Source organism: Ostrea edulis, chromosome 7 (genome assembly GCF_947568905.1).
Source record: "Ostrea edulis chromosome 7, xbOstEdul1.1, whole genome shotgun sequence".
Classification (NCBI taxonomy): Eukaryota; Metazoa; Mollusca; class Bivalvia; order Ostreida; family Ostreidae; genus Ostrea; species Ostrea edulis.
Window position 1 is genome coordinate 65,951,562 of NC_079170.1, and position 25,652 is coordinate 65,977,213.

Below are 25,652 nucleotides of genomic sequence, written 5' to 3' on the forward strand. Positions count from 1 at the left end.
CTTACCAGGTACATTGTATCTGGGTTCTCTCTTCCACCAATAAAGACTGGGCGCCACCATATAACTGAAAAATTGTTGAGTGTGGCAGAAAACATCAAAACAAACAAAAACAAACATATTTGAAACAACAAATCCTCACTCAGGGTGTATTCATTTTACATGCTACTTTATTAATATCTAGATTAATGATAAAATAGGTCTCAAATCCTCATTTTATTGTAATGTTAAATCAACTCCCCAAAATAGTCTTTTAATTTAATCGGGCGTGGTTTACCGTATAATACGTCACCCCAAACGATGGCGGAGGTATTTATAGTCCCAGTTAACGGGATTTAACTGAACTGAAAAAGTCCCAGTTACTGGTCGTAAGTATGCAATAGGCATGCGCCAGATCAAGACCGCAGAAAACAATATGGCAGCGATGGATTGTAACGTGGTTGATGCGCCTCGAGAGAAATATGTACGTTAAATAAGTAAAGTAATCGATGGCAAGTAAATATTTCCAGTTTTATCAAATGTCCACTTATAAACTGGATATGAATTCTCATTTTGAAACGTTCGGTAGCATATGTGATCTATATAAACCAGTTATTAATAGGTTATTGTCTTTAGGAAATTCGGATTAGAAAGTGCCGGCTACTAGTTTATTCTTTGAAAATTTATGCATTATCATAGTTGTATATGGATAAGAATACATGTAACTTGAATATATCATACCTTTGGAAATCACATGTATTTGGTAGCATATGTGATCTATTTAAATCAGTTATTACTAGGTTTTTATTTTTAGGAAATTCGGATTAGAAAGTGCCGGCTACTAGTTTATTCTTCTGTAAAAATTTATGCATTATCATAGTTGTATTTGGATAAGAATACATGTAACTTGAATAGATCATACCTTTGGAAACCAAGTATATTTAGTAAATGCATAATATAGACTAGGATTACATTTTGGGGATGAATCAGCATGTCCATGCATATGTCCCACAGGAACAATAATATGTTGACGGTGCTACCGTTTGAGCAAGCGTAACATCAAATATGAACATATTTTGTAATGCTCGTGCTTTGATCAGGTTTAATTTAAATAATATCTATTTGCCAAATACTCAGTACACGCGTATGAATGAAATTAGGTAGCTGAAACAGCCCGTTTCATCATCTTAGCCTGCCTTTCATAAACTTTGCATTTCGTTAAACATTACGCCTAATGGTGCACTGAATTTTCGAGGTAGGAGGCCACAGATCAACGCAAGTTCACATTCGTTGGCCATTTTTGACAAGGGACTTCTGGGATTGGCGTGAAAAATATTCTTGTTAAAGGTTTAGATTTAGCTCGGATAATTTCGCGCGCTTTAGTAATTAGAGCTCGGAGTACAAGCTAGTGCTTCGGTAAGACCATGGAACATTGATTGTCAAGATTGGAAATATACAGCATTTATGCTAGTCATCTCTTGTACTCAAAACACTTGATGTCACAAATAAAAAGTTTGGTATGTCAGCTTGAATGAACAGTGGATTGGTCACAGCATGCAGAAGTTCTTTCTAGTAGTCTAAATATGTAGAATACTAAGCTAAATTATTTAAAACGTTTTACGGTGTGAACGTTTCTTTCAAGATATATTATAAGCAATAATACAAAAACTTATTTTGAGAAAGCTTGTCTGAATAAAACATTTAGAAACAATCCAACCGCTACCACCATGTTGATAATGTAGTAAAATGAGCGGCTAGGCGAGGAAAATAAAATAAGCAGTAACTTTCATGCTTTATTGGTACATTGACATCAGCAAGAACCAGTTCTTATTAGATAATATAAAAAGACAAGACGAAATAATAAATGGTACTTTCCAAACACTTTATTTATTTTATTTTTAATGAATGTAGGTTAGAAAAGAAGAAGAGAAAATCAGGAGAAGAAGAAGAGAAAAATTGAAAAGACTTTCAAATAAGGTAAATTGATGAGCCATTTATTGATTATGTTAAAAAGAAATTTATAGTTTTCACTTTCAATGCCATCAATGATTACAATGCCAGTTTGATAAATTGATGTAAATTAATACACAATTTCCGAGATATCAGCTCTTTTGTGATGATGTTACAGTTAGTACTTTACGCATTTCTTTCTCAAGAAGTGAAATATGATTTATACTTGAACAATATATTGACGTGATATCAACAAAGAAAATTAATTACAAATGCTAGCTGATCAAACCATAGTCCATAACAAAATGTGAAATGTTCCTATGACACACATCAAAACAAGAGACAGTTATTTCATAGATGTCAAGAAAAATGTCAAAAAGAAACAGAAAAAATTTTGCTTACATTTGAACAGGTTGATAGTAACAAGATTTCTTTCAGATTTGTTTCAAATTTTGGACATGTTTTGTCAGAATTTAGTTTTAACTTTTAGATCAAGGAAATTATGGAGGAGGAACCTGACATTCCCATTATGTTTTTGTATACAATGAATGGGAAGACGGAGGGACAGGGTACTATGTTGTCTTGTTTAGTGTTTTTACTATTATTAACTGTTCATTATCATTGCTTAAAAATTAAGTATTAATTTTATTTCCAATTTGATATTAATTTTTTGCTCACCTGAGCTGAAGCACACAGTATTCTTTTTGTACCATGACTTCTGATGGCTGGGAAGGATGATGGTAGGGATTTTAACATCAGTTGTGTTTGGGGAAACTTTCCAAAATGTGTTCAAGAACCATAGGGGTGCAGATTGTTGAATCTGTATGCAAGTATCCTCACTTACTTTAATCAAAGATTTGTTTATAGCATGATCCGAACCTTGGTTGCATGTTGAGGTAACAGATTTCCAAGACACACTAGGGTATTTTTTGTTTAATTTATGTGCGATCAACCTCATAAACTGTAATATCAAAAATTCTTCACTCCTTGCTTTTAAGTCTTCAGGTGAGCAATGTGGCCCATGGGCCTGTTGCTTATTTTACTTTGTGTTGTATTTCAATTTTGTTAATTGTTGCATAAAACACTTTTTTGCTTAATATGTTTCCTGTGCTTGCTTCTATGAAGTAAAATGGAATATTCTGTCATAGAGTCCTTAGCTAAATAGATTTGATATTTTATTTTTAAGTCTCACCATGGTTGCGGGACATATGTCATGATGTTGCGAAGCAAATGACCTCTGCCAGCATGGAGCACCATGCTGAAATGTTGCTATCTTCTAAAGGTATTTCTCTTTTCTATCATTTATTTACCGATATTGACCTGGAGTTTACATAAATGTTTAGCTAACCTGGCTCAAATTAACTCTTATGATCAAAGTTTTTATGAGTTATATAAATTTTACTGCAATTAATGAAACATTATCAAATATTTTTGAAATTTAATGTAAAGGTGGGTCCACATGATTGCACAATTCTAGTATTAGCAAGGTGATTCCATGTCGTGGACTATGTCAAAATCTTAATCCAATGATTGGTAGTCTGTATTTTCTTTGATCTGTTTTCCTTTTTTTCTCTCTTGAAATTTGCTGTATATGAATTTGAAAAAAAAATTGATTATGTTACATTTTCACACCTACAATACGTTTGAAATTTGAATATTAACTAAAGAATATCAACTCTCTCTTTCCCTCCCTCTTTATTTCTCAACCTGTAGAATTAGTAGGCTTATATGGTTATAATGATCAATAGAGTATCGAACACCAACTCCAGAAGAAGACTGGAGGGCTTTGTTGTCAGTAAATGCAGAAAGTACTCCAGAGTCAGTGCTGCGGAGATTACTGCCTCTTGTTCTGAGAGGGATATTGAAAGGTACAGTATATAGCTAGAAATTTGTTGATCAAGAAATGAAGTATTTAAAATATTGTATGTGAACAAACCTGCTTATAATATATACATGTATTATAAAACTTTGTCTTTCAATGAGCTTACTCCGAGGAAACAATATATTTGGGTTATTTTGGTCTATCCAGTAATCCTCCTTTTTCTTTTACTCTTTTGATAATGCCTGTTACGCACACTCATCCACAGATCTAATACTAATATAAAACATGCTTACATTGAAGTGTCGGAGACAATTCAAATTTCTTTTGAATCATTAGTTATTTTCATCTATGAGGGAGATGAAAATCACTTATTGTTTTTCATATAAGCTTGCTAGCTATTACTGTTTTGACTGTTTTATATGTTTCCTTTATGAATTGTTATCTCAGTCTGTTCTTACATAGCAAAATGTATTTGGAAGTGTAAGAAACCAGAGGGCTGGCCTGATGATGTGAATTTCCAGGACCCAAATAGAACCAGTAAGAATTAATGTATTAAATGTTACCAATTAATCTATCAAGATGAAGCTACATTTTTCGTTTATTATGTACCGGTAGTGATCATAATTCTATGGATTGTATGTGCTGAAAATAAATGACATAGTCTATCGATAGTTAAACACTAATAAGTTCTTGATCAGGACATAATGGTATAAATGGACTGATTTTAACCAGTGCATCTATTTTTAAATCCTTTATAATGTATTTAGTTGCAAAATACTCTAACATTTATGGTCCGATGGGTCTCTTTATTTGATTTATAGTCAATAATCACAAAATATCAGCAGACGACTTGCGACGGGTGTTCATTTGTTTGCAGACATCACATAATATAGTAAGTAATTTTCAAAGAATAATTCTGATGAAGAAATAAAAAGATACTTTTATATACATCAATTGATTTGGATAATGATTTATGTCAATCACATATATTTTTCTGAATGAAAAAAGGACATTGAGCAAGGGAATGGAGAGAATCCAGAGGATGCCTCTGTCTACTTAGAAAAGGTACTTCATTATTGGACAACACACCTTTATAATAGCCAGCTTTCTTTTGAAACATCAACAGCAAAATAAATATCAGTAACCTCTTTCTTTTCCTTCTACTCTTTTATTACTGATGGAAAATATCATAATGTTAACTCTGTTCAAAAATTTGAAAGTAATGACTTTTGCCTCTGATAGACCAAAATCATGTCTGGTAAAGATTCAAAGGTACATGTACAGGGATAAGTTGTAATCAGCAGAAGTACCCGGATAAAGAAAAAAATGCATGATATTTTCAATACACAATTTCTTCAGTATTTAAATTTTGCATGTCTTTTTTCTTAAGGAGAACCTTTCAACATACACCATTGAAAGACTTCTGAACAAAGTAACATTTGAATTTCATAATTTATAGTGAATTTATGGGAATGCAATTTGTTAATATTGAATATATGATTTGATTGATTAATTATATGATAAAGTTAGATTTAAAATGAAAAGTTTGATATGCGTATACATCTTTGACCTACACTGTAGGGGAAGTTCAGTGACGTTCAGGCGAAATTGTTAAAGAGCAATGCACCTGATGTAGTTGCATCCATTGTCACAACACATTACACCACGAAAATGGTGAGGGAAGGCTTTTCATCCCCCAAAACCTTTCCATTGACTTTGGTTCAACCCAGGTATATACACCAAGTGAATTTTATATGCAGCTATTGAGTGTACATTAATACTGGTTGTTGTATTTTGTTGTGTGCTGCACATTTATTATGTATTAAACATGTCTGTTTTAATATAGTACTATCAAAAGAGAAGAATGGGCAACCCTGATAGGGTGCAGTACCATTGAAGAATGCGTAAATATGTATGCTCCATGCAGCCCAGCCCATCTGGATCTTCTGTGCAAGGTCCATGGGCAGATCCACATTGACCATTATGTGCAACAGGTTGTTTTTTTTTTTTAGGAATATTAATTTTTATTTTGAAACATAACATGTTCCTTTTGAGTTTTGAATTTTTTATAAGGTAAGTCAATTTTTATCCAAATTCTGTACTTTTAAATAGTATGAGCGCATAATACGGAGTGATAGCCTGGGGGAAGTTGAGGAGATTTACAAACTCTTAGATATAAGGGGAAATTCTGACATCAATAAGAGTTTTGAAGAAGCCTTGATGGAACCTAAGGGTAAAGATTACAGTGAAGTTAATGAAATATTATTGTGCCAATTCAGTTTTAAAGTCTTTTACATAGCTTGTGTCACCATCTAGTCCTTGAAAATTCCTTCATTTCATACTGAGTTTCAAATTTCTGTTAAATTTCTGATACATAAGTAATGTATTTTTATTTTATATTTAGCATGCTTTCCTTTTGTCTTGTTTGTTTCTGCTCTTTATGCTCTGTGTGGTTCATATTAGGACACTTCAGGATGCTGTTATTAGCAGGCTGTCTCGAGTGCAACATTTCCCTGCATGTTAATGAAACTGAAATAAAATTCCCACCCTGTCCTTGCCTGCACTCTGCAAGAACTACTTTGACCATTTTCTCCATAGATGGTCATTTCAATTTGTCTGTGCCAGTTTCCACGATTGCAGGTGATTGTTTTCTTTATCAAAAGTGCCATTTCGTTTGCAAATTTTTTGTTATGCATACATGTTTGCAATGAAATAGTTCTTTTGTTTACCGTACTACAGCAAATGAAGAACCAAGTAGAACAGGGAAGGAAAAACAATATGCATATTGACTGCATACTTACTCTCTGCTTTTACTAACCTCTTTTAACATGTCTAAGTGTTATTCTAATGATATGCACTTCACTCAGATGCAGTTTGAATGATAAAAATCATATACTTATTAAAGGGTATAAAAGTGCCAGCAAACCTGTGATTGAATTGGAGAGATACAGACTCCCAGGAATGGAGAAAAGAGTGTGAGGATCTTTCTGGGTGTTTCTATATTGTTTTGAGTTTTTTAGTTGCTTTCAAATACTTCCTTCACATTTATTTGTTGTTGTTGGGTTTTTTTTCAATTCATTTTGATGGTTATGAATTCCTATTTTTTCCTAAGTTAGATTTGGATTAACTGAAATCTCTCTCTGATTGCTTTGCTGTATCATAATATTCATGTTGATGATTCAGTAAAAACTCCATAATAAGGAATACTTTATGGAATTATTTGAAAATCCTCTGCCATAACATTGAGAACCAGTGTTATTGGATGCAACTGCAACACTAAACAGATGACATGGGTAATCTTTACATCTCTAAGATCTACAAATACAAAATGAAATGTGTGGAGTATGCATGTACATATATGAAAGATAAGATGCTAAACCATCTCATTTCACAAAACAATGAATCAGTTTTATATGATAGATAAATTACTTAATATATACATGTAGATGATTGTTTTACTTGTAGTCATAGAGTAGAAATGGGGATTGACTTATATGAAGTTGACATCCGGTCACTCAACCCTATGAGGTGGCTGACAGATGCTGTTATAGATGTTGTAGCAAGGTAATAATATGAGTCACGGATCTATTGGACATTCAAAATGATTTCCAAAGTACTTTTTGTTTCTGTCCAAAATCTAGTGAACGCTTGTCTTGTATGGTTTATCAGGTAGACATGAAACTTTGTACAATGCTTCATTGACATTTGTAGATGTGCATATTGTCAGAACAAGGTTATTCCATTGTTATCCTTAAATTTTAGTGGATCTAGGAAAGATGAATGGTGTAAAATAGCTTGTGAACACTTCTCCTATATGGATTATCCGATTTATTTAATATTTTGTACAATACTTCATTATCATTTAATCATCTTGACATTGTTCTTATCCAGGGATCTGATATTTTCCTATATTTTACTTTGGATCAAAGTGGAGTGTTTTATAGCTTTCTTTTTTCATGTACAAGGGTATGTTTCACTTTCCTACAGGTACTTCAGTATGTGCAAGAATGATGTTGGTCATATCAATGTTGAATCTTTTCTCCATCTTTTTCTCAATGCACAAAGTGCAGTTTATAGTGTCTGTTGTCCTACTTGCTGCATTGTGTCACATCCAACAGGAATATATTTACTTTAGGGGTTGGAATCTGAACCATTAATCAGAAAATTATGGGGGTTGGGATGGCCCTTGGACACTTGCTCAACAGAATACTCAATGCATCTTGATATATGCATTAGGAATATATATGGTTTAGTGTACTGTATATTATATGGTAACTATATTCATTAAAAAGCAAACACTTGCATGTAATTATTACTATCTTATGATGACATCTAGTTTAAATCTGTAGAACTCCTCTTATTGTATTGTTTGATTTGTAGAAGAATGAAAGAACAAATCCCCTCAAAGAATGTGTACATCTTAGAAACATTCTTTGCACAGAAATTGCTTGTCAAAGGAAAGCTGTAAGTTGTTATAAGTATTATGTAGCACATATTCTAAGAATACCCAAAATTGAAAACCATGTGCCAGAAGCCTTCTTGTCTTACATATACTTTTTTGATTACCCGTTAAGAATGGGAATTACTTTACACAAATACGTTTGCTCATGTACAAATGATATAAGAAAATATAATCTCAAACTTTGTAATTATATGAATTATATTTGAGAGTGAACTCTGCAGGATAAGACAAAATATGATAATCTAGTTTGGGATTTTAATCAGGGTCTCCCGAGTCTTTTGTCAGGTAGCACTAATATTTGGGCCTATGTTTTAATGTCACATATAGCTATTAAGAAATATTATTCTCTGAATATTGAAAAGAAAATTTAATACATGCATAGTCTGATTTTATTGATAACAGCAACCGTAGACCCCTGGACATGACAGGATGTAATTACTTGGGGGTGGAAAATGTCCTTGCTGCTTTAGATGTGGATTTAGAGAAAGGAGCCATCCTCATTGTACCAATCAGTAACATGTATTACAGTTATTTCGTATTTGTAACAATTTTATACAGTAGGAGTTGTCCGCGGAAATGAAAGCATTTGAGTGAAAATATTAGAAAAATTCTTCAGCTGAATGTACAGTGTATAGTGAATCTGAAAATCAAATATGGTTATTTATGTACATGTGTGAAAAAGTAAAGTGATCAATCTCACAAATCCTATAAAGAATGCAAAGTCAAGAACAGGGCAAACAGGTACCCCTATAATATTGATTATCATTGTATGTAGATGTATGTAGTTTCATAATAGGCAGTTATGTTAGTAAAGGTGCACATATTTTGATAAAGAAATATCTTTTTCATATGCCACTTCCCAGTCTATCCTAATATGTCAAACATTTATAGGGTTCATTGGTATTTGGCTGTGTTATGTGCAGAGTCACGGTCCATTTACTTTCTCTGTTCCATGAATGGACGATATGAAAATGAGGGGGCATCATTGAAAGTGTAAGTAAAATGCAAATCTTTATAGCAAAACAATGACAGTATGTGAGGGTCTTAAATTTGTATAGTTTTAAACATTTATACAGCCTTATCACTTAAAAGTATTGGACATGGTTCTAAGAAACCTGCTATATGATTGATATTAATGGAATGTTGATAGGAAAAAATAATTTAGAAATAAGTCAAAAACGTGTGTTTGGAAGTTTTTGTTATTGGAGCGAAATCGCTCTTTCCTTGAAAATTAAAAAATCATTTTGAAGTTCAAAACACAACACTAGTATGTAAGGCCATTTCAAATTTGATAAAACCTTGGTATGACATCGACCTTTTTTTTTTTTTTTTATATATATTTTCTATTGCTTGAACTATTAAGGATAATCCAATAAGCAATTGGCAACATGAAAAAATCCAGTCATCTAATAAGTTCTAAAGTCTAATTAAATTATAAAGTAAAATTATTAGACAATTACTGGTAAACTATAATTGGATTTCAAACAAACAAACAATACAGATGCAAATTAATAGTTGTAATTTTATAAAGTTTCAATAAATGATGAAATGGATATTTCAACTCACAAAATACAGAAACTTGCAGTGCAATGTCATAACTTACATTTGTATGAAATATTTCTTGATTCTATATCCTGTTACCTTTAGTCATGATTACTTTGTAATATTACGTTTACTTGCAACATTTTACACATGTCAAAAGTACTTTCAGATACTTAATTTTTTTTAGATGATCTTGATCTGTGTATTTTGAATGGCTCTGCATAATATGCTTACAAATTGCTTCTGCTACAATACATTTTACACTTTCTAGATATTTTGAAAAGGAACTGGAGAAGTGTGGCATTGTGGACAAAGTTGAGGTGGAGCATAAAAAAGTATGTCACATAAATATAATTTCTACATATTGATTTGTCATTTTCAGAAGTCTTAGTTTTAAAAATCTTCCTGCACAAAAATACTTATACGTAGTTATTTAGCCAGAAAGAAGTTAGATTGAATAAAACGTTAAATGTTATATTATGCTATCTTCAAACACCGTTGGAAGTATTAGACCCCTTAAATACATGTGGTTTAATTTTGCATAATTATCAGAGGATAATACATCAATTTGAAAGATATTAAGAAATATTCTGAAAGATTACAACTTATTTTCTTACTCCCTGTTGCATGTATATATGTTTCACCCCCTCCCTTGTTTTAGACTTCTTAGGTGATAACAAGTATTTAAAAATGCTAATGAGTTGTACTGCCCAAAGTTGCATTAATTGAATAAGCTATTCATTTTATATTAAGGTTCCACAACAGAGGAATAGTTTTGACTGTGGGGTATTTCTCCTTTCCTATATCAGAAACATTCTTCAGGTTTGATTTTATCTATTGACTTTGATAAAATATTATTATCAATAAACACAATTAAGATGCAATTACTAATAACCGTCAATGAACTTTTGTTTAAAATTTCAGAACCAGTCAATTGCAGATGTTGAGAATACCACAATATTGATCAGGAACGAGGTGTCGAATTTGTGCTTGTCAAAATAAAGTTAGAAATTATAGAAACTACCTAATGCAAGGCGAAGATAATGAACAGTGATCAATCTCATAACTCCTACAAGCAATACAAAATAGATAGTTGGGCAAACACGGACCCCTGGACACACGGATTATAAAACGTAAACTGACCCAAACCAGGTTATACTCATATAACTTGCCCCAGAATTAAAGTCATTCCTTAAATAGAGTTATCATTCATTTTACATGGTTTAACTCCTGATTGATTAGATGTTTTTCACTATGTTCACAAAATTAGCAGTAGATCTACCAGATTAAGATCTATTACAATTACACTTATGGTATAAAATGCCAGAATTTTAAAATATAACCCAACATTGGAAACCTTATCAGTATCTTAGAATTTTTTTAACATTGGAAATGAAAACACATACATTTGTTTTTGTTTTCAGTATTATGTCTGTAGATAGGATATGTATGTAACATAACTTCATATACCAATCTATATTATACCTGTATAATACTTCTGTCTATATATGTTTTCAGGGGATAGTGTAAATTAGTACTATACATGTAATTGTGCTATTATGTATAAATAAAGGACATTATTGTCATTTTCTATCTGAATGCTCTGGTACAATATATGTTATCTAGTTTTGACAAGTGCATAGCAAGTATTTTTATGTGAAGAGTAAGGGGAAGCCTTAGTTCAAGCAAAATAGAATATGTTCATTTTGATTTTATGAAATCATCACTAAGTGGTAGTCTCTTTCATTTACCTTATAACAATGTGTACCTGATGTTCTCATCATGCTTGGACAATTTTTTTTTTATGTTGAAGGTTTAATTCTATGGACTTGTGTCATTTTGTTTCAAATTTCGTAACACCATGTTTACATTCAGCTATGAAATTCTTTTGGTGGCTTGTTAAAATCCTTTTCTGAAAAACCCAGCTGTAGGTATTTCTTGAATTCTGGACAGTCCTAGTTTTATGTGTTGACTGTGAGCACATAAGAATATTACTATCTAGCATATTGTACATCACTTAAAATTACAATATTATTTTATAAAACTGATGCACATTTTGAATTGAATAATCATGATATTGTATCTTTTCTGCATCTACTTTGTTTGACCAACCTAATGTTAAACAGAATATACATGCATGTAAATATGTATTTCATGTACCATTCCATGGTTTAATGAGGTAATAAACTACATTTAAAACAAAGCATTGTGAATTGTGTTGAACCAATATGTGTGTCCTGGAAGGAAATTTAATGACATAATTTAGTTCCTTGATTTTACACTATCAGATCTGTGTAAGTGGATTTATTACTGGGAAAAAATTGTTTAAAGGAAATATAACAAGAGGCCCATTGGCCACATTGCTCATCTGAGTCGCTTAGGCCCTGCTGTGTTGTGATTTTTAAAAGGTTATTTATCTATCTTTATTCCCTTGAAAATGTTTGACCCTATATGTGGTGCTCACTAAACCCTGAATTAAAGGCCACGACATAACCGAACTTAATTCACACAACATGATATGCCTCATTACCAATATCACTAACATAAGCTTGTCGTTCTTGGGAAGGTTGAGGTCATAGATCATGGTATTATGAACTTATGAACGGTCTAACCGTGTATAAAATATGATAGCTCGGGGGGGGGGGGGATAATGGATAAAAGAATTTTCGTCCAACTACATTCGCCATGGATTAAATAAACTTACTAATTGGATCCACACAACTTGGGAACTTCTGCATTATGAAAAAAAAAAGTGGCGATTTTAGAACTATGGGTACAACGCCAAGTTGACTCTTGATAAAAACGCCCAGTTACCGGGACGATGACGGTGTAAGAACTAATGATAAAAACGCCCAGTTACCGGGACGATGGTGGTGTAAGAACTCTTGATAAAAGCGCCCAGTTACCGGGACGATGACGGTGCAATAACTCTTGATAAAAACGCCCAGTTACCGGGACGCACGGTTCTGAAACAGAGTTAAAGAAATACCAGGTTGTGGATGAATGAATGAATGAATGAATGAATTTATTTCTCTCAGTTGAAAATTATACAACATAGAGAACATATAAACAAGAACAATTAAATACAAAAATTATGCGCAAACAGAGTAGAGAAGATACTGTTTATATATACATGTATTGATTTTCAAATATCATAATGATATGGGAACTAGTAGTTGCATTGCATTTATTGACTCTAAAAGAGCAATCTGAACACATTCAAAGTAAACATAATAAGCATTTTCAGCTTATTATGTGATGTTTGTGGTCACCCTGATCACAAACATCACAAGTAGCATAATCTCGTAGATATTATTATGTAAGTCATAATTTAAATTACTAGCATTACTTCTCACTTGGCATTACAACATGTGTGCATTGCGTTTACCATGATTAAACAGTTTATTTGTTTTATTGTAGTACATGATTTTTAAAGCAGTTTTAAAATATGTAAGAGTAGGGAGGTTTCTAATATGGACAGGTAGGTCATTCCATAGTTTAATTGTTGAAGGTACAAAACTATTGATATATGCTAAGGTCCTAACTTGAGGAAGAATACATTCAAAATTATCATAATTTCTCGATTCATATAAATCTTGAAAAGGAATGAAAGGCATCAAAAGTTTTTGGAAGATATTGGGGAGTAATTCCATATGCTATTTTGTAAAATAAAATAATCTTATAGACCTTTCTTCTGGTTGATAAGCTACCCCAGCTTCATTCATCATATAGTACTGACCTAGGCGAATTTACTCTCATTCCAGTAATTATTCTTACTGCAGAAACCTGAACATTCTCAATTGAATTGGATTCTGTTTATTACCATATTCAATAACAGAGGAAATAAAAGAAAAATGAATTTTTATCAGAGATTGTCTATTTAGAGTATATTTCGGCATACGTAAGATGTTTAGTCTATTAGATGCCTTTTCATGAATATCTAATATATGTGATCTCCAAGTGCCATCAAATTGAAATTTTCATCCTAAATGGGTGTGATTTTCTGCATTCATAACTTCTGGACCATTATAACCAAATCTAACTTTAGGAAGTGATATGTGTTTCCTTATGGGCATTTAGATTGATTGTTTTGTTTTTTAATTGTGGATTAAAATCCACAACCCATTTTATCGACCATTGCTTTATTTTCTCAAGATCATTTAATTGTTAATGAATTAGCTGTTGCTATTATGCCATCATCAACAATAACATACAAAGAAGTGTCATCCGCAAAAAGTCTTACACTATTTGATAGATCATCAGATATAATAAGAACAAAAAATGGCCCTAAAACAGTAGATGTGTGTGTGTGTGTGTTTTACAACATATGCATCGATGGGTATCCACCCATATATCATCATCTTCACGACAGTTCCCATGAACTACAACCACCCAAACCAGAAAAAATCAGTACAATACAGAAAAAAAATCACTTTAGTATCTATGATTGATTGGTAAAGTATGTCGCAGTTTCTGCATAATATTGTGAAAATTTTCAATTAAAATGATTTCCAGAAAAGTAAATCCAATTTAGCTTCTAGTGCATCATTAAAAATATATATCACGATGACGATATAAAAAACTCTCGGTAGAAACGCCCAGTTACCGGGACGATGACGATATATAAACTCCTGGTAAAAACGCCCAGTTACCGGGACGATGACGGTGTAAGAACTAATGATAAAAACGCCCAGTTACCGGGACGATGACGGTGTAAGAACTCTTGATAAAAGCGCCCAGTTACCGGGACGATGACGGTGTAAGAACTAATGATAAAAACGCCCAGTTACCGGGACGATGGTATGGAATTATAGCTTCATCATTGCTTGATCTGTTGACCCAATATATATGCAAACTGGAACAATTTAATAAAATTCAAAGAACTAAACCGATATGATATAAATGAACATTTTTACATAAAGAATCAATGTGTACAGACCAGGTTAGACATTCATCTATTTGTACACCAAGAAGTTTGGCCATTTTAACAGTATCTAAAACAATATCTCCTAACTTGATACACATTGTGTTTAGTATGGAGCGCCAAATTAACATAAACTCAAATCATTGAAGACATCTTTAATTATTTGAAGATATCATTAATTCAATTACTGCTCTCTTTAATTGAAATAATGCGCGCATTAAATCAATTATAGCTCTCCTCCAATAATTAATGCGCTCTTCAATCCAATTATTGCTCTCATCAATTAAATTAATGCGCACAACAATTGAATTAATGAGAGCAATAATTGATTTAATGCGCACATTAATTCAATTATTGCTCTCTTCAATTGAATTAATGAGAGCAATAGTAGATTTGATGCGCGCATTAATTCAATTATTGCTCTCTTCAATTCAATGGATGAGAGCATCAATTTTGTGGAAATATTGCTCGCAATAATTTGATGATCTCTTTAATTCAGTTGAAGATATCTTTAATTATTTACAATGCTTTTGTATAAGGAATTAGTGCGATCATCAATTCTTTTAAAGAGAGCAACAATTAAATTAAAGAGATAATTAATTCAATTGTGAATATGTTGAATGGAAAACGTCTTTGATTATATAGTTGCTCTCTCTAAAAGATATATAGCTCTCTTCAAATGAATTAAATATATCATTAATAAAATTGAAGAGAGCAATAATTGAATTAATGCATGTATCAATTCAATTATTGCTCTCATCAATTGATTTAATGCGCTAATTATAACAATGACTGCATCTCTTCAATTGAATTGTAGCGCGCATTAGTTCAACTGTTGATATATCACTAACTCATTTGAAGAGATCATTAATTCAATATTAAAGCGCGCATCAATTCAGCTGACGAATTAATGCTATCATCAATTCAATTAATGCGCGCAATAATTCAGAATTGAAGATACCATTAATTATTTGAAGAGATCTCCAGTTAGATTGTTGCGCGCATCAAATGAATTGATGATATCTTCAAATAATTGAAGACATCTTCAATTATTTGAGTTTATGTTAATTTGGCGCTCCATAGTTTCGTGTGTGTTTTATGCATTGATAGATTTGATGGCTAACTCTCTGTTCATCATGCAGTGGCCCAAATTGGTTGAATAAAAATTCTTTACAAAAATGACACATACTTATCATTTAATTGTAATATTGGTGAGTGTGTTTTGTTGATGAATATGTTCAATTTGTTACTTGTAATTGTAATGTGTAAGGAAAATATGAAGAACCCCTTTTCCGGAATTTGTCATACATTTAAGGTTTTATTTTTAGTATGTTCTCCTCCATGTTTTTCCCGCTGGTATTTACAGCTGCTCAACTTAGCCTCAAGTTTTGCGATGATCGTGCCTCTACCGTGTAAGTTTTTGCTTTAAACCATATATATTTTGAAGTTAGTTGTTTACATAATCTATATACAGCTTCTTTTCCGTAAGTGTCCAATTTCTTCATAGAACTTTTCAGACTTGAAACGCATTGTTTACCTTGAAGACATCAGTGATCATGATAGGGTTTTGACACAATCTGAGCATAAACTGAAAGTTAAAATGGAAGTGTTAAATACAACTAACCTAATTAATATTTCGTAAGACCGTAACACTGCAAACAGGTTTTCAAATTTTATTGTATCAACAACATGAGGATAAGAAAATACAGCAAATTGGTTAACATGTATAACACAACAAATACTGTGATATGTTTTAAAAATGTGTTTGAAAACTGAACTGAATTCACAGGGTCACATGACACAATGATATGTAGCATCTCACCTGTATTACCTTTTTTTTGGAGAGCTTCACAATTTTAAACCAATGATGAAAATTCATGCACCTAAATAATTTGTGAAGAAATCTTTACAATCTGAGGACAAACATTTGCATGAAAAAATTGAATGTTTTCCCTTTATTTCACTGGAAAAGTGTTCAAATATGTAAGTGAAGTATGTATATTTTAAAACAAACGTACCTACAACTTAAATGAATACTGATCAGAATGTTTTTGTGTACTCCTAGTCGAATTATTTGAAAGAAAAAAAATAATTTCCGTTCCTCATTCCAGTTAGAAGTGAAGAGTGAAGAGAGCAATGTAGTTGATTGGGAGATTTGGATAAAGAGGGAAAAAAATTTATGCAACCAACTTTAAAAGAAATAATCAAGATAACTAAAAATTATATCTGACAAGATGCTCACACACAGAATAATTAAAATTAAGTATTTTGAATAATGTTAAATACTGTATAATTTAAGTAAAACTGCAGTTATTACTCATGAAGCAATATCTTGAATTAATGCTTTCCAGTGAGTGATTAGGAAAAGAGAAAAAAAAACTTGAAAACTACCCAGTGAAAAAACTTATTGATGAAGACACATTTAACAAAAAAATTAACTAAAAAATCAACAAATTTTTGGAAATCTTTTTCACATAATCACTTGTTAGCATTCTGTTTTCTTTTATTAAGAACCCACAGGTAGAACTTGCAATGAAGATGAAAGTTGTAATTTGTCATGTAAGAAAGCATTGATTTAAGTTTTCCTAGGGAACTGTTGCATTGCTCTGCAGCCTGACTGTTTATGGTATTGAATTGCACATATTCATTTAGGTTGTACCCATCATTACACCCTCGATGGTTAAACCAATGCAGTCGATCGACTAGAAACCATGTGTCTTTGAAGAAATCAGGATGCCTGTTCAGACAGTAGGAGTGCATCCTACAAGCGTTGTCGTAAATGACCATAGATGGAGCTGTAAGGATAAAGTAAATACATGTAATTTCTTAAAAATGTTTTGTGCTTTTGGGGATCTATCAGTAAGTAACTTCCTATACATATACATATATATTATTATATTATATTATTATTATAATATACATATATATTATTTCACATTTGCTATTAATAATAGCAGTGATGAGAGAAAGATAATGGTGGATTTTAAGCATTAAACATTGAGATCTTGATGGGATAATGAATGTGGATCATTACTCAGAAAATTAAATACATTACCTTTTTTGAACCGAGTTAATATCAATGTAAATGGAACATTTGGAGATTCACTAGAATCCATCAACTCATATCCATAGCAAACTCCTGAAAATAATGATACGTTGTAATTATATTTAGAAAGTGGAAATTTGGTATGTTGAATGTTTACAGATAGATTTTAAGCTAGTAATACTATTAACTAATACTTAGGTGACAAATAAGGACTCTGAGCCTCTTGTTTTAAGATGGAAAGGAAATATTGAAATATTTAAGAACATGTGCAACATTTCTAAAATTATAATTTTTTGTGACATTTCATACTGTCTATATTGAGGAGAAACAGGAGAAATTTTAGAGAAAGTATCAGAAATGTTGCAGATGTCCTTAAAAGACATTGCTTCTATCATTGATTATTTTAAGAAATCATGTCACTCGTATTTCCAGTTACATCTAGACATATACCATGTTCACAGAAGAGGCAGAAAACACCAGGTAGCAAACTAGGGTGTCCTTTGCTCTTTGTGCATTCGTATTTGCCCTTTTTATTAGTTGTAAAATCCATCTTGTAGGTCCCTCGAGATCTTAATGGTAGGAGTGATGGGAAAAAGCTGTCCTTGAGAAGGTGATTGTCCATCAAAGAAGTGGCAGTGGTGTTTTCAGGGTAACTGTTTGCTGCTTTTTCAACTAAGGACTCTAGCAATTCCACCAAATGGTATGGGGTATGGTTGATTGAACACACCAACTTGTAAACCTGCAAAATTTGATTACCTTTACAGAATTCATTTTGTGCAATTGTTTGCAATTCCAATACTCATTTAAATAATCATTTAAAGACATGTAATGAAATTAAGGTTCTCATGAAATATACCAATGGTAACTGCATTTGCAGCTCCTCGAGTAACTCTGGCGATGACTTTGGATCTTTTATTTTCATTTTCTGTATGATCTGTTGTAGGTGGTCAGATGGATGGAACATGCCACATATTGGACTGTCCAAAGCCAAATTTTTTAGGAAGGGTCTGTATGGTGGTGGTGCTATTTCAGACCTCCCAAATGACTGCACTAAAGCCTGGAGCTCCTTGTTGTGGTATCCAAGGAGGTCAAACAGTTTTGTTACTTCTGCCTCTATCAGTAGTGGTTGCTCACCAGCATATCGCCTCAGCAGTAACCTGGTGTATGGATCACTTATCACCACTCTGTCTTTATGGGAGCTGTTCCAAAGGTAAATTAAATGCTTGATACCGTTTGTCTATCACAAAGTCTTGTGATTGCTTCTCATCCAATATAACATATCAGATAGACTTGAAACTTTATACAATGCTTCATTGCCAGTTGTAGATGTGTGTGTATTGTCGGAATGAAATCATGGCCCCCGGGGGTAGGATGGGGCCACAAGGGGGATCAAAGTTTTACATACAAATATATAGTTAAAATCTTTTTCTCAATAACCACTGAGTCAGAAAAGCTGATATTTACAAGAAAACTTTCTGACATAGTGGAAATTCAAGTTTGTTCAAATCATGGCCCCCAGGGGGTAGGATGGGGCCCCAAGTGGGGGGGGGGGGTCAAAGTTTTACATACAAATATAGGAAAAAGCTCTAAAAATATTCTTCTCAAGAACCATTGGGCCTAAGAAGTTGACATTTACATGAAAGCTTTCTGACATAGTGTAGATTCAAATTTGCAAAGGGTAGTTTGGGCCATAATAGGGACTAAGGTTTTACATGCAAATATATATGGAAAGTCTTCAGATATGGGCCAAGGTGACTCAGGTGAGCGGTGTGGACCCATGGGCCTCTTGTTTTTTTTTTTTTTTTGAAATAATCATATAATGCAAAGAAAGTATGTCACAGCCTTAGGATGACTGATACTACATGAAGCCAAGTTATACAAATTATGGCTTGAGAAAACACCCTATGTAAGCATTTGCACTGGTGTATAAATATACCATTTGCGTTAGTCTTGTTGTAAATGTTTAAACAATAAAATGCTTTCTTTGTTTTTTCATCGGGTGATGAAGGTACCTAGCATTGCAGAAAAAATGCATAACCCACGATTCAAGCGGGTTATGCAAGGTTTTCATGCAATGATTGCTACCTTCATCACCCAATGCAACAACAAAGAAAGACATTTTATTGTTTATATTTGTATTTTTAAGTTAATTTCGATCCCTGAATCAAGTTCTAAAATATCATATCGTTGACTCTATATTTGGTAATGATTTTGCAAACAGGTGGTATTAGAAAACCGGATCGAACTAGTTTGCAACAAACATGTATTTACTGCCTGATGAAAGCAATATCAAATTCAAAAGAAATATAAGAGAAAAGATTCAGTAAATATTTAACCTTGGCCATTAGTTTTAGTGTGTAAGTGAATCATCATCTATTGCTATACAAAGTCACATACCTGTACGGAATGTGCAATACATTATCAGATGCCATCTGTTGTAGGTTGTTGGTCCAGGTTTTTAAATTTTTTCTGTGGGCTAATGTGGTGGCATCCATAATCAATCTATCTGGTGCTGACCCACATTGTATACATCTGAATCCCTCCTCAAAATTGATGGTGGAGCAGAGCTTCTCCAAGAAGCCATACCATGCAAATTTGAAATGTGCATATGAAAAGGTTTGCTGGAACTTCTTGTCATTTCCCCTCTCATGGTTGTCTTTCAGTGACAAGAAGTATGTGTATAGAGTTGTTCTATTTAAACGTTAAAAAAAAGTTAACATGTAAAACTTTTTCACATTTAGAAATGGATGGTAGAATTTAAAACATAAAAAAAAATGTGGAAAGTATTGTTGTTATGAGTGACATATACACAATTTTCTAGTGTCCTAGTATTGTACATCAGTTTATCATTCGATATCCACTAGAGTTACAGACATTTTTATTTCTTTGTCCAAAATTCCAGGGAGTGGGTGGTGGTGGTGTTGCTTAAGGTAATTGACAAATGTGCTGAATATTATCTAAAAATACTCTCATAGTTACATATCTTATTCAGTTACAATCCTATCATGTTTGCAGAACATTCTGGCAAAACGGTTCCCTTTTCAAAAAACCTTTTCTAATCAATTTTTTTTTCTATTTCACAGAGCTATTCAACACCACTTCAAAGCTACATGCAGCAGCTGCTGATATACAAAGGATTTACCCCTATTGGCAGCTATTTCAATAAATTTGTATTGAGAGAATTTGCACAAGAAGATAAAAAACTTGAGGTACACAAGCTCTTTGAAACAGACAAAATTTAAAGATATGTACAAGCAAATACAAAATTCAACCAAACTTAAAATCATTTACATGTAAGTATTTCAAGTTACTTTAAATTTTTTTTTTTACATTTACTCCTAGTCATTTTCATGGTTTCATGTCAAAATGCCCAAATTGTTATAGGATATTGAACACTTTTTATGGCAAATCTGTCCCAGGTTAATGAAATGCCCAATGGATGGAAATGTGCTTTTTTGTAAGAATATAAGATAAATATTTTATTAGCACACCCCCATTAACAATGATAAGGAACCAATTAAGGACCTTTAGTGTTATAGTGATAAATGATTATAAATTTATATATTACTGCAGGTATTACATGTATTTCCTATAAAATTGTAATGAATGAAAATGATGCAAAAAAAGACTGCATTCTATTTTCCATTTCTTGTTCCAGGTAAACACATTTGTTTTTGTTGAAAGAGGTTCCAAGTCCTTTCAGGGTAGCTTTCGTTGGTCATGGAGTTGTTCATGCAACATCTCTCGGTCATCCTTTATTAACGGATTGTCTGGCAGCGTTGATATGTCATATGATGGTGAGTTTCTTAATCCTACAAAAAGATAACAGAAATAAAAACTTATACTGTTTTGCGGAAAAATGCATACTCCTTGGTCAACAACCACATGCAGAAATTAATGCCCAGACCAGAGGCCCAAACACTCACCTGAATAAGTTTAGCCCTACTGTTCTTTACAATATTTGAAAAAGACTCTTCCCCCTCTTTCTTCCCCTGAAAAATAGTGATACATCATAACTCAAAGATCCTCTGAATAAATACAACATGGATGCTTCAATATCAATATAATTAAACTCAAGCTTTGCTGTAATGGAGAAGAGAGCTGATTCCTTTATACATGTATTATCAATGGTAGATTTAAGGGGGGCACGCAGTCGGCCTCAAGGCGCCCCTAGACCCCACTGCCTCTTAAAATGGCACCCCCTGTAACTGCAATTCCTGGATCTGTCCCTGATTATATAAAATTTGATCCCTGATACATTGTACATACACATAGTCCCTTTGATCTTCCACAGTTTTTTTTTGCAACGCTACCCAACATGCATCCACATTGATGCAGTAGCATTCCTTATGGAAAGATTTGATGCAAGGGAGAATTTACATGCTGAAGGTAAGATACAATTTTAAATGACTTGTACTAGTAAACAAGAGGCCCATAGGCCTTATCAGTCACCTGAATACTAATGAAAAAGTATCACTACTTCCATGGCCTATGAAATCTAGAAAAAATTTCCTGTTCTGGGTATCTAAGCTAAATTCTAATGTTCTGCAACAATATAAAACAAAATGTGTTCTTAAAACTTCACTGCCTTCAAAAGTGCATACAATGATGAAAGGCTTTAAATAATAGGTGTATTAACATCAAAAGATATGACTAATCTGGACTCATCCTAATGTCATAACCCTGGGTTGTGATTGAAATTCGCCATTATTTGTACATCCTTTTGTACATACCTATTGTTCCAAACATGCTTCATACCAAATATGAAAAGAATTGGAATGATAGTTATCACGAAGAGGTTAAAAATCTCTATTGTTCACACATTTAATAACTGACCATTTTGGCCCCACCCTGATACCATGTAAGATATCAGGTCACAAGTCATGGAGAAGGAACAGACAATTATTATTATTAGATTTCCCAACTTTCAATGCAGGACTTATCAAGTTGTACGTGAAACTCATTACATTCACACTCAATGTAGATCATGGGATTCAAAATGATTTCTGCAATTATGATTTATTCAAATGACATTAAAAATCTAGACACAAAATATACCCAATCTGATTAAAACCAGATCCTGAGATCCGCTCACTTGGATCGCTACACTAGGATCTGACGTAACCCCATATAGGGTCACGTTCGCATGACCTTTTGCTTGGAATATTCATGAGAACTATCAGCCAATCAGATTGCGCCATACAGACAATGATGGCTATTTAGGCGTAAACAAATTGCTATAATCTCTCTCCCACGAAGTTTATTCCACACTGTAAAATTGTATATTCTCGCACAAAGAATTTTAAACTTTTGCAATAATGCCTAATCTATTCCATTCATACAAACAACAAAACGTACGATATGATTTATACACCCAAATTAAATTAATTGTGAATTTCGATTTATGTATGAATAGGGATGGGTACGATTTGAAGAGTTTTCAAGATGGTCTACTTAAATAACACGAGGAATATAACGCCAGTCGACGTAAACGGTGCATTGTGACGTCGCATCTAGCTGCGATATGTTTTCTTTCAAACCAAACAATCGCAGCCATTTTCATTGAATAGTGAACTCCATTGGGATTTTTTAGCGTTTGAATGAAAGAAAACCTGCAGAGAATAACAGACGTTGTTTAAATCGCATGTTTTGACAGGTGTGCAGTCGTCTGTCAAACGCGCAGCCATTTTTATTGCATCTCTAACGTAAATAATGACGCAAAGGTTCATGGGAGAAAAATTATCGTTGGTATAAATCGACAGGGTCAATTTGATTGGCTTAACGAAAGGTCATGCGGACGTGACCCTATATGGGGTTACGTCAGATCCTAGTGTAACGATCTAAGAGAGCGGATCTCAGGATCTGGTTTTAATCAGATTGAAAATATACCTAATTATTAAATAATTCCCACAACATATCTAATATTGATGAACATACTCAATTTTCAGATCACAGCTACTCTCTTCACCAGTATCAGCCAGAGGTAAAATATATGGATCAATTTTTATTTTCCAGTATTTTCTTGCTCTTTTTCTCATATTGTTAGAACAATTTTTGTTTTGTTATATTCTTTACTGGTACTTTAATCAGTCAATACGTGATCAATTGCCATACACCTTTTCAATCCATTTTACAATTTAATGAACAAAGTTTCAAGTTTCAAGTCTATCAGATAATCCATATGGGAGAAGTGTTCAAAAGCTATTTTACACCCTCCACCCCTCTTCGATCCCCTCAATCTAATTAAAATCAGATCCTAAGTTTCAAGTCTATCCGATAAGCCATATTGGAGGAGAAGAGTTAAAGGGACTGATTCACGATTTTCCCCAAAATTTTGTTTTTCACTTTTAATGATCGTAATCTCCTGTCTAATGTGTTTAAAAGATTTCACCTAAAAATTAAGGTTATACATTATCAAAGAAGCTCATTTTAGAGAATTTATTATTTGTTTTGTAAACAAAGATTGCGTAATGTTATTGTTTACGAATTTTTCAAAAGAAATGCATATCGATCTAAGTTTATTAAATCTTTCATATTTTAGCCATTATTTGGTTAAAATGTGACATGTAAAAGTTAAATTTGAGACTATGCAAAATTATGATGCTTTATATTACAAAATTAATATTTCATTGGTTTGTATGTATACATTAAAAGACTCTAGTCTTTGTTTACATAACACAGATTTAAGGCTAAAATATTGCTTTTATTCTTGCATTCAGAAGGTCAAAATTTTGGCTGTCAACATTATATTAGTTATATTTTTAATGTTTAACATCAAAAATGAAAAATATTTTTTTCAATAATCGTGAACCAGTCTCTTTAAGAAGATTTTGTGACAAACAGACGGATGGACAGAAAGTATAAAAACAATGTCTCCCTCTGAAAGAAGGGAGACATAACTACCTGAAGATGCTTGGATATCAAAAGTACTAAAATATATATTTCTATTATGCACAAAGTTTAAAAACCTATGATGTCAAATGAGAGTGGAGCAATATTTTTAAAGATGACAACAAATTATGAAATATGAACACACCACAACATATTGTATATTTTTTGTAGAATGAGAACATCAAAATTCAGGAGTTGTCCTGGGATGGAGAATACCTCTGTGTGACACATGAGGACTGCAGTGGCATTGTGTCATACAAAGACAAATTGCATTGTTTAACTTGCAAATCTTCAAAATGTGTTCACACAACATTTCTATCAGATAATGCCAAAACATATCAGATAGACTTACCATACCAAGCATTGACTAGTATGCAGCCTAAACCAACTTCTTCCTCCAGCTCATGGATCAAAATCTTGTCTTGGAAAGGTATTCCCTTTAAGTTTGAAGCTGAATTGATGGCTGTGTATTCTAAACCAGTATTGGAAAGAATTCCATCCGGAGTACTTGTGGAGCCTCATACAAGTGTCTGCAAGATTTGTGGGAGTATGTGGTTAAGTGATGTTTCTCACATCAAGTCAATGTCACTAGTTGACAACAAAAGAACAACAGTAGTTCAAGGTAAAACAAAAACAAATTCATATAAACTGTTACAACTGAGGAACTATTTTTTAGTAATGGGTATTTGACTACAGTGGAGCCTCGTTAATCCGGACACTTTGGTTCCCAGTAAAATCGTTCGGATAAATGAAACGTCCGGATAATTGAATCGCATATTTTCTATCTTTACATAAGTAACCAATATGTGCCTACTTTATTGATGCATAGTGAATTAAACACATTCTATCATTGGATTTGACCATTTGCATTAGTAAATAAATTATGATAATGTTATTATTTACATGCATTTCAAAGCACTAAAATTTAATGTACGTGTTCAGTGTATTTGCCTGTGCTTACATTGTACATACATATGATCCTTACAAATAAATATAGAAAACTGTGTACCGTATGCACTAAAACAAATAATGAAGCACT

The 25,652-nt window shown here is 32.7% G+C and overlaps 2 protein-coding genes and 1 long non-coding RNA gene across 3 annotated transcripts; 1 reads left to right on the forward strand and 2 right to left on the reverse strand.

Moving 5' to 3' along the window:
• Window positions 1–6,969: 6,969 nt before the first annotated feature.
• LOC130048429 (uncharacterized) lies at window positions 6,970–10,815 on the forward strand. The gene is made up of 8 exons (XM_056145123.1): window positions 6,970–7,041; window positions 7,214–7,312; window positions 8,129–8,212; window positions 8,613–8,729; window positions 9,102–9,203; window positions 10,024–10,087; window positions 10,506–10,574; window positions 10,677–10,815. Exons 2-8 carry the CDS (start codon window positions 7,227–7,229, stop codon window positions 10,752–10,754), a joined length of 600 nt encoding a protein of 199 aa, XP_056001098.1. The 5' UTR covers window positions 6,970–7,041; window positions 7,214–7,226; the 3' UTR covers window positions 10,755–10,815.
• Window positions 10,816–17,122: 6,307 nt separating this feature from the next.
• On the reverse strand, window positions 17,123–20,217 carry LOC125655057 (uncharacterized). Its single transcript, XM_048885209.2, has 5 exons — window positions 20,120–20,217; window positions 18,579–18,921; window positions 18,173–18,461; window positions 17,732–17,815; window positions 17,123–17,471 (listed from the first exon to the last, which is right to left on the reverse strand). The coding sequence occupies exons 1-5, from the start codon at window positions 20,215–20,217 to the stop codon at window positions 17,155–17,157; spliced, it is 1,131 nt and encodes a 376-aa protein (XP_048741166.2). The 3' UTR covers window positions 17,123–17,154.
• Window positions 20,218–20,810: 593 nt separating this feature from the next.
• On the reverse strand, window positions 20,811–25,351 carry LOC130048430 (uncharacterized). Its single transcript, XR_008797218.1, has 3 exons — window positions 24,966–25,351; window positions 21,649–21,714; window positions 20,811–21,534 (listed from the first exon to the last, which is right to left on the reverse strand). It is a non-coding gene; the product is annotated as an uncharacterized LOC130048430 (long non-coding RNA).
• Window positions 25,352–25,652: the final 301 nt, after the last annotated feature.